We start from the raw sequence: 10263 nt of genomic DNA, 5'->3' as shown, positions 1-10263 counted from the left end.
ACCTTACTTAAAATGCTACTATATTCTCATTAAATATCCAGCAGTGCCCAACCCCACTAACAAGGTCCTGATATATGTTTGCTCAGAAGTAACTCATATTCAAAGGTCTGAAATTGGCCTTTTAATTAGCATTGTCCTCCGTTCACCTTACTTTGAAATAGCATCTGCTTCTCATCTTCTAACTGGCAGGTTTCCATTTTCATGGTGTTCCTGAAATTTATTGATCTATTTCTATTCCCTGCGAGTGTGTGTGTGTGTATGTGTGTGTGTGCACGCGCACACACACATGAGCCTTTAATTAATAATTTCCTTTTTACAAGAGAGTGGGGGGGGAAAAATATTTTTAAGACTGCCATTTTGCAACGAGTACTCTGCTCTTTCAGTACAGTTAAAAGACACCTGAAACTAAAATTCTGAAAGTTGTGGGCACTTTAATAAATTGTACGTGCTTCTCCTTTCAGGTTTTGCACTGGTATCATGCAGCTGCAATGAATAATGGGACATTTCAATTAGCTAATTCGTTTGCGAGTAAATGAATCGCATATCTACCTATCTAGCCAAAAATTCAAATATAAGACACTTTGGGACTAGAACTTGCTCCCACGCCTGAGAAGTTTTAATTACTTTGGTTCAGTTCTCCATCACTTTTATATCCACTTCAAATGACTCTTTTGATAGCTGCCTCACTTGAAGTTGTAATCAACACATTTGCATAGATTTCACGCAACTTCCCCCCCCCAAAAAAAAAAGAGAGAGGGGAAAGTTTTGCATATTGCTTGATTGTAATAATGCCTGAGTGCACTTGCTTGCATCGTACTGTAAGATGTGGAGCAAACTTTACCATCTACCTCACTGAGAAATGTGGTCATAATTATTCCCGATACAGCTTTGGAAATTATCAAAAAATATCCCCACATGTTGTGTGGCGTCAAGTGTTATGGGGAACCTGCTGTTAGGAAAAGAGTCAGACGCAGGCAGCTCTTTCGATCCTGCCCTGTGGATGATGATGGTGTGCCAACTTGAATAAAATATTGGGGGGAGGGGGGGTTAAACAGGTAAGCCCCACCCTGCATAATTGAGCACATGATGTAGCACACACACACCATTTGAATGACAATGCCCTAGTCCCTCCCCACAAAAAAGCTTTTGCTTTTTAGAAGCTGCCCTCGAGGACAGCACCAAATTCTAAACTCACATTCAAAACATAGTTTGGAGGGTTGAACAATTTCAGTGAAAAACTGCTGCTGAATACTCTTTTCCCTTAACAAAGCTCTTAAGCCAGATCCCCAAACTAGATTTTGAGCATTAAATAACAATTTGGACCGTTCTTCTAGGAAAAGTATGTCTTAGGTGTTTGATATCCCTCTGGGCTGCAGCCAAAGATTACCCAGGGAGGTGGCATTTTGTTGTCTGAACTTCTATTGCAGACTTGTATCTCTGAGGTCCTTCCTGTTTCATCAGGGAATCCTTAAGCAGAGTTTATTTCATGATCCCCAGGTAACCAAAATTGTGTGGTGCTGATAGTGCCAAATGCTAACCAGCTTTTTTGATGCCAGCCTGGCATTTATTGTTATCTGAAGCTAGTTGCTTGCCTTCCCTCCAGGGTTCTATTTGTGAATTTTCTACGTCTATAAATGGAAACCCTAGCTAACAAGAAATTATCGCCTGGGCAGCCTGATACAGTTCTGTCTCACAACTTGAGTATGTGATGTGGTAGGGTGTCTAACATGTAGCCGGCTAAGGCGCTGCTTTGTGGGATCTGAATCCCTTCTCTTCCTTGGAAATGGAGTTAGGAAAGCACAAACCAGAAGCTTCAACAAGAAACCCTTTGTGGAATGAGACGCTAAAGGTAACAAGTGGTTTGCCTTAAAATAATGGGGTGGCTTGGAGTTGCTGAGGACATGGAAGAAATGCAAAGTACGGTAGCTCTTGCATGGCTGAGACGTTCCAGTTACTATTTTGATACTTCCTCGAGTCAGTGACCTTGAAGATTAACAGGTTCAATAACAGTGTGTAGAAATTAATTCTGCTGTTATCTCTCAGTTGGAATGATGGGGGTGGTGTTACAGACATTTCGGTACTTTGGAGTTGCCTGTTAAAATGATAAAGCTATAGATCTGCTCCTGTATCTTGTGAAGTATTCTGTATATATTTTAACAAGTCTTTCAACCCGGTGCATGCCTTCCACTATGTGTCCAATACTGCGTAAGGCAGAGAAGAATCCAAAATCCCCCAGATTTGCTTTTGTTTACAGTATATGTTGACTAAGACTCCGGGGTGATTAATGGAATTTGCTTGTGCCAAATTTGTTTTCCCGGTAGCACGAAAGGGCTGCGTTATTCTTGACCCTGGGAATGGGTAAACTGTGTTGCCTGTCGCTTCCACCGAATGATGAATTAGAAATTGCATCGTGTTCTTGAGAAGGAAGGCAATACAACTGAGGGATCAGTTTTGTTGCCTTCTCCTAATTCACTGTGAGAATTGCTAGTTTTTACTTTGCTGGCTTTGACTTGGAACTTCCCCCAAATGCCAGTGAAAGAAATAAAATCATTTGTGGACAACAGTGCAAACATTTTATTCTACTCAAGGAGTCTTTGTCTGAGGCCCTGTTAGTCTCAACCCTTCACCTAGAGATTATTTTCTCCATTATCATGGGATGTTTTTGTGCTACATTATTTAAGTTCTGACACAGAGATGTGTTCACCTAGTAACCTAGGGACAAGGCCACTGCCACCCCCAGGCTGGACCTAGAATCCTTCTTTAGAATTAGTGTTTACTTGATGTAGGCGTACCTGTCAATACCTGGACCTGTTGGTATGCTGCAGTAAATTGTATACATAGAGTTCCATAATATATACAAAATTATCAGTTCATTTTCTCTATCTTTTATACAAAACTACTATACATCATTATTAACATACCGGTACATACAATACTGTTACCTAGATTTTACTATGTCGTGTTATATAATTTTCTTTCCTACATATTAAAAAATGCAGCTCTGTATGTAAGTCCACCTATTTTTCCAACCTTGCAATAATATATTTCTTTAATACTTTCATTCTGAATTTTAAAGCAAAAATAGGACTTTAAGCTGTGCAATGAAGTCCAACATTTATTTTCTCATTTTGCTGCAGTAGGTACTTCCATTTTTATTTTCAGTTTAAGGGCTAGCAACCTATTTGCTGCTGAAAGCAAAAATGAAACACTATGTCAACTGCCTCTTTACATCCAACTTTTTAAAATAATAATACAGTGGTACCTCTGGTTGTGAACGTGATCCGTTCCGGAGGCCCGTTCGCAACATGAAAAGCCCGCAACCTGAAGCGCCATATTTGCGCAGGTGCACACTGTGATTTGGCACTTCTGCGCATGTGTGAGCGGTGAAACCCAGAAGTAACCCTTTCTGGTACTTCCGGGTCACCGCCGGATGCAACCTGAAAGAACGTAACACTTGGCTTCCGTAAGAACTGGCCCTGAAAGACACACGTCCCAGTTTTCCTTTGGGGCATGTTGGTGGGCATGCTTCATGCATCTAAAAAAGTGGCCTTGAGTCCACAAAAACGATACCGTCATAAATTGGTTGTTTTTAAGGTACCTAGGATATAAACCTCACCAGACACAATGAGACGTACTTCTGGGTAAGCCTGCAAAAGACTGTACTGTGAAAAGCCTAGGAAATGAATGTTCATTTGAAGCCTCCTTCCCATTTCTCCTCAGTTGTACTGTTCTCCAGGACCTCTTCCAGGCCAGTTGCAATTGCCTCCCTTTCTCCTTCACAGCTTATTTGATGCTGTGAATGAAGACATGAAGTAACAGTGGGAGTAGCAACTTGCCCCTTCATCAATAGCGTGTAAAAAATTGTTTTTGGAAGACCAGGCACAGATCCACTACAGCTCTATGCGCAAGAGGGAAAATGTAATGGGGAGCCTCAGTGCTTTAGCTGGTTTTCTTCAGGACTGTGACTGCAAGTTTCTCATTCTTTCTCTTCTCAGGAAGGAGAGGCAGGCAGACAGAGTGCCCTGTCTGGTAAAGGGCATTAGCCATAGCACTGCTTGTATTTTCCTCCCCAAAGACTTCCTCACCTTTTAATGTGCCCTTTCGTTTAAAAGTACTCTATGTTACCGCTACAGCTGCTGCGTCAGTGCTTCAGCTTTGCCCTACCTGAATATTTTGTCATTTCCCTGGCCCAGCGAGAGGTGGGAGATGATTGATACGAAGGGGTAGGATCAAAGGCAAACGGACTTGCAAGCCCCGCATCTTTAGTGTGACATTTGTTACATACAGTACATGCAGTAAACATATTTTCCATCTTCGCTTTGCACTGAATTTCACGTACCTAAATATGTCAGGCTCCCTTTGCCAATATAATATCCACAGGGAGAAATTGAAATAGATTCTTGCGGGAGATAAGATTACCGTCTGGCACCTCAGTCCAAAACATTTTCACGATGGCATGAGATGTTGGGCGTCCCCACAACACGCGGCTAGCTTCATGTTTTGAGATGTTGCACTGGTGTGAGAGCTTATCAATGAATTTCCTTCCCTTCTCTTTATTCGCCTTTACTTAAAAGAACATTTATAAGCTGCCAATTCATTAAGAATCATGGCTATGTACATGAAGATGTTGTAAGAGTATAAAATGCAGAACCAAATGACCACTGGCTCCTATTAATTCTCTTTAAAAATGGTTGGCGAAATGTTTGTGACAGGTGTCAAGATGACAGAATTGTAGGTGCCCGACTTCAATATTACTTGATGCCCCTGTGCTAAAAAGCCCGAGTTCATGTAGAAACTAATGGAATATCACTTACTGTAACTGCAAGACAGTCAGAAGAGCTTCTCCAGATGATTTCAATGATGAGAGCAGAAGTCTGCTATAGTGCAAGGATTCCCAAGCTGTGGTCTATGGGCCACCAGTGGCCTGTGAGCTTCATTCAGGTGGTCCACAGCATGTTGGTGGATTTGTGATTGAAGATGGCACATATATTGCATTAGATAGTCATATCCATTTTTAATTGTATTTCTTGGCCATAGATTCATAGAATTGTAGAGTTGGAAGGGACCGTGAGGGTCATCCAGTCCAACTCCTTTATTACTCCCACAACACCTAGTTCAGCACATTGCAATTGCTATAAGAGGCAGAAAAATCAATCGGTGGTCCACCAGTACTGTACCACCAGCAATTTCAGGTGGTCCATGGGGGAAAATCTTTGGAAGCTGCCGTAATAAGTGTATTCTAACCACATAGCTGTTGCAGAAAATCTGTGGATTGATGTGATTTTACTCTTGAATCTTCGCAGAATAGCAGACCCATGGATTAAGTTGTGAGAACTTGTAATTTGTGGCACTTGGATGATTTTGCTCATCACAGGTGACTAAGTGTGTAGCTACTTATGAGTCTGCAGTAAGTAGTCTAATTTCAGACTGAATTTCAAGGTAGCTGCAGTACTTCTGAGATCAGCACAAAGCAATAGATTTGAATTCAGAGTACTTCACAATCTGGATCTTGTTCTATAATACAGCTTTATAAGATGATCCCGGACTGTTTCCACTTGATGGAGCTTGAAGCATTACAGAGTCATCTGAACGAGAGACTGACATTAGATAAAGGCTTTTAATGCCAGTCTCTGATTATCAGAGCAGCAACAATGATGTTGACTTTCCTTACAGAAAGACGTTTCAGAATGCCATAGACACTCCTGACTTGCTTTGATTAATCATTCTCTTACTATCTGTTGGCAGCTTAGTCAACTTCTGTTGGCAGCTTGGTCAACTTCACTGATAGATGTGTCACAACTTGATTCATTAAGGGCTAGAGGCAAATGTATCTTATTTCTTTCTGGTAGTTGGGTAGGACAAGGTACACTGACCTCAAGTAGCACCACACTCCTTGGCTGAAGGAGAAGTCAAAGTTCACTGCCTTTCAGTTCAAACTGAACATCCCCAGGTTGTGCAAATGATAGATAGGAATGAATGCTGTTTATTTTGGACCAGGGTGTTTATTGCAAGGTGCTCTGCTAAGTGGGAAGCTCACACTGAAAGTAAACTGAGACATCTTAATAGCATTCCTTGCTAAAAATGCAAGTTGCAGCCCAAGATGGACTGGATTTTTGTGGTGCTTTCTCAGGAAGAGATGGGCAAGCCCAGCTTTACATCTGAACATTAGCTGACTGATGAAAAGGAAGAGGAGGAGCCTGGGGAAGAGGATATGGGAAAGTCTGGAATATGTGGTGATAAGTGAATTCTGGAAACCAGCCCTGCTGCTGTAAAATGCTGGTAATTTCAAAAACTGCCTCATTCACCTGAGACTTATGCTTCCAGTGTCTTATCCAAGGAGGGAAATCACGTAGGCATGGGCATCAAATTCACATGGAGCACACATCACTCTCAACTCTTTGGACTTCACCCTGGATATGGGAAAAAACTTTACACATACCCTCCACCTTCCAAAGCTACTTGTTAATTACAGTGGTACCTCGGGTTACATACACTTCAGGTTACATACGCTTCAGGTTACAGACTCCACTAGCCCAGAAATAGTACCTCGGGTTAAGAACTTTGCTTCAGGATGAGAACAGAAATCGTGCTCTGGCGGCCCGGCGGCAGTGGGAGGCCCCATTAGCTAAAGTGGTGCTTCAGGTTAAGAACACTTTCAGGTTAAGAACGGACCTCTGGAACAAATTAAGTACTTAACCCGAGGTACCACTGTACTTATATAACTGATTTCTTTCAAAGCAACACATTTTTACAAAAGCAAATGAAATACTTGGTATCAGGCTAGGGATGTCAGAGAATTCTGAAGAAAATAGGAGCAGAAATTGCCAAAGTTCATTTATTCATCTATGTCCGGCATGCAAATCAATCCAGTGAATCTGATTGGTATTCACAATTGTTTTCAGTCTATAAATTATGTGTACTTGATGACTCCTACCCTCCAATCTGCACTGAATCTTCTTTTTACTGAAACAATGTGGCCTAATGTCAGAATAATGCAGTTAATTATGTAGAATTTTACCACCATGGGCAGAATGGAAATCGATGCCTTCTTACATTCCTAACTGAGACTGAGCAAGCATTTGCAAAGAATCTCTGCTTCAAACCAGTCAACTGTCCCAACAGCAAGGTGACCCAACCATGCATCCAAATGGTATATAAGCTGTGATTTTTTAATTGATTAATATACCACTTAATCAAAGGACTCATTAAAATGGTAGATAAAATACAGCTAAAACCTACAAAACTATTTTTTTTAAAAAACCCCAAATATACATAAAATCTTTGAAACACAGATAACACCAGTAAAACAAATGTAGGTAGCTATGCTATGTTTGAGTAAGGTTGCTGAACTAGAAAGGTTTTCTCCAGTTGTCTAAAACAAGGTAACAAAGACACGGAACTAGTGGAATTTAGTAAATTTCATCCTGTTGATTATCTTACTAGTTTAAACCATAATTAGTAGTTAAAGGGGGCAAAAACACACCTGCATCACACAGATATTCTGTCTGTTTTCCCTTTCCCTTCCAGCAATGAAATTGGTTTATTGGTTAAAATTAGTAGGGTAGAAGCCTAGTCCTGCCTTGATGTCATCTGTATGACTCATCAACAGGATAGCATGTTAACCCTCCACCGTAGGGTGTGGTACTCTAAGAATAGTGACAGAACTTGACTCCAGCAACAACAGCTATTACATGACTCTCTCTAGTTGACTGAACTGTCACAGTGGCAGCACTGAGGAGAGAAAGAAGAAGAAAAGACTTGCATATCAATAGTGTGTGGGGGGGGGGACAAAAAGGAAATACAAAACAGAGCTCTTCCTGTCCTCAGTGGAGAACATTATAATGTTAACTCTATGGCAGTATCCACAGGACCTTGGGAATTATAGTTCTGCACAGAGGGCAAGGAATCTCTAACAGAATTCTTGACATCCTTAGCATTCTGTAAAAAAAGTGAAAGTTGATTAGCTCTTGGGGGGGGGCAAGTTATTGAGCCTTTTAAAAAAAGTTTTACCTATTTTTAAGGAGATTTGCCAAAATCTAGACTTCCAACATCAGTTGCCATACGTCCGGATTTTCCTGGACATTTCAGCGATTTCCGCCCAGACACTGCTTCCGGCTACAGTATTCTGGCTATATCTGGGAAATTCCGGACATAGGGCAACCCTAGTTGAAGTGAAAGATGCCAGAAGAGAAAGCAAGCAGTCAGAGGCTGCTGTCTGGCCAGGCAACCCATCACCACTGGGATCTGGCTAGGCTAGCAGCTGGCTAGAGTGCCAGGCCTGGTTTTAGCCACCCACCGACTGAAGCTGAACCTCTGTTACTGGATCACGAGACATTGCTACAGGCTCAGTAAAATCTCCCAGGACTTGAGGGTGCTTCTCTGTGGTGCCAGCAAGTAAGGACAGACTGCTGGCAGTCCTGGGGGAGGGTGGTAGCAGGTGCCCCTGCTGCCCCTGGTAAATTGGCTTGCCATGACCCTGAGAATGCTTCTTTCGCTAAAGAGAGAAATTTGGATATGAAGCAGGGATTTTAAAAGGGTGGGGAGAAACTGAGGACAGAGTGGTGGGGAACTGCAACAAACTTTTGGAGTGTGACTTGCTACTCTGCAGGATACTCCATTCCACCCCAGACCCTGTGACCATCACCTGAGGACCTTCTTTGTTTTCCTCCCCTGAGAGAAGTCTGGAGGGTGGAAACATGAGAGACTTTTCTGAGGTGGTTCCCCACTTGTGGAACACCTCCCCCTCAGGAGGCTTGCCTGGCGCCTTCATTACATATCTTTAGGTGCCAGGCAAAAACATTCCTCTTCTCGTCCTTTGGCTAATTAAACAACCTATGGCCTTTAAAACTGAGTTTGTGAGGGATATTATTTTTGTTTGTTACTATGATATGCATTTATGTGTTCTTATATTGTAAATGACTCTGTGATCCTTGGATGAAGGGTGGAAGAGAAACTAACAACAACAACAACAACAACAACACATAAGAAACAAGCACGGATTAAAGATCTACATTGGGAACAACTGTCTCTATATATCTTGTTGCCTGAGGCTGTTACCTCACCTTGCTTCATAGATGGGGTGGCCCTGAGTTTAGTTGCCTTTTATACATGGAGTGGAGCATCATATTATCCATTACCAGCAAAATATCTTGGAGATGCTTACTTTTATACACCTTCAGTTGAGACCTAGGTTGCTTCCAAGCATGTGCTCAGCTCTAGAATTTGTTTTCAGAATCAAAACTCATCTCACTCCATGCTTGGTTTCCCTCTCAGTTGTCTTACTTTTTGGCAATCCCCCCCCCCCCGAGGCTTTTGATGTTGTTAAATGGATATGAGTAAAACTAAAAATCCACCTCTTGCTGATCTACTGCAAATCACCTCCAAGATCTACCAGAAGATTACAATTTTCCTTCTGCTGAGCTTTGGGAAAGCAGACAGACTGTTAGAATTAGCATATAAAATGTATTCAGAAATTGGCCGTGGCTTCCTGTGAAAATAATGTTTCCTTGTATATTGATTATCCCTGGAGTACAGCTGGGTTGACTCTAAGCCTGCATGTGAGACAATTACAAAGCCCCCAGCCTTGCCTCCATTTTCAGATGTTAATCTAAAGTTACTCCCTTCCATTTTAATAACTTTTACTGCTGGATTCCAAATTCCTCCTCATTGAATTACAGATTTTATAGTGGCCTATTTAACATCACTGACACAGCTCACATGATTTTAGAAAATGGCCAGACTGGGGTAGAAAAGAGTAAACAATCTCCAGCGACTCAGCTGTAGAATAATAATAACGTTTTAAATTAGAATCAGTTGGCTACTTTAAACTGAGGAATAGAATGGGCATATGCTTTCCTGTTACATCAGTTCATATTAATGTTTTAAAACTTTCCAAATGTGTTGTTACCCTCTTGCCTCTTGTAAATGAAATAAAAGAGCTACAGAAAGCAGAGGAAAAATTAACAATGTCTATGTTCAGAGATGCTTTACAGACGAAGTCTCTGATGTACATACAGTGTCCCTTACTTACAAGACTACAGTCATATCTCGGAAGTCAAACACCTTGCAAGTCAAACATTTTGGCTCCCAAATGTCGCAAACCTGGAAATGAGTGTGAACGTTCTTTGGAACCCAAACGTCTGACACAGGTTCCACAGCTTCCGATTGGCTGCAGGAGAATGCCAAATGGGTGAGCCCTGTGAAGAGGGCAGGTGGCGGTGATGCTGCTGTGGTTGTTAAAGGTGACGGCTCTTTCTAGCACCC

At 41.7% G+C, this 10263-nt stretch overlaps 1 protein-coding gene across 9 annotated transcripts in view; it reads left to right on the top strand.

Moving 5' to 3' along the window:
- Positions 1 to 1563: 1563 nt before the first annotated feature.
- The window catches only part of MLIP (muscular LMNA interacting protein), a 53216-nt gene continuing 44516 nt past the window's right edge, over positions 1564 to 10263 (top strand). For 2 of the 9 annotated variants that reach the window (XM_082218271.1, XM_082218268.1), the window contains exon 1: positions 1577 to 1849. In XM_082218271.1, the coding sequence (XP_082074397.1) occupies positions 1784 to 1849 (66 nt within the window). In that variant the 5' untranslated portion in view covers positions 1577 to 1783. Of the gene's footprint in view, positions 1850 to 10263 lie in introns of all 9 variants that reach the window. The other 7 variants (XM_082218267.1, XM_082218266.1, XM_082218274.1 and 4 more) reach the window with 6 other exon arrangements.

Source organism: Podarcis vaucheri (assembly GCF_965113315.1).
Source record: "Podarcis vaucheri genome assembly, chromosome: 3".
NCBI lineage: Eukaryota > Metazoa > Chordata > Lepidosauria > Squamata > Lacertidae > Podarcis > Podarcis vaucheri.
Note: the sequence above shows the minus strand (reverse complement) of the source record. Positions and strands in the feature narration are given on the sequence as shown.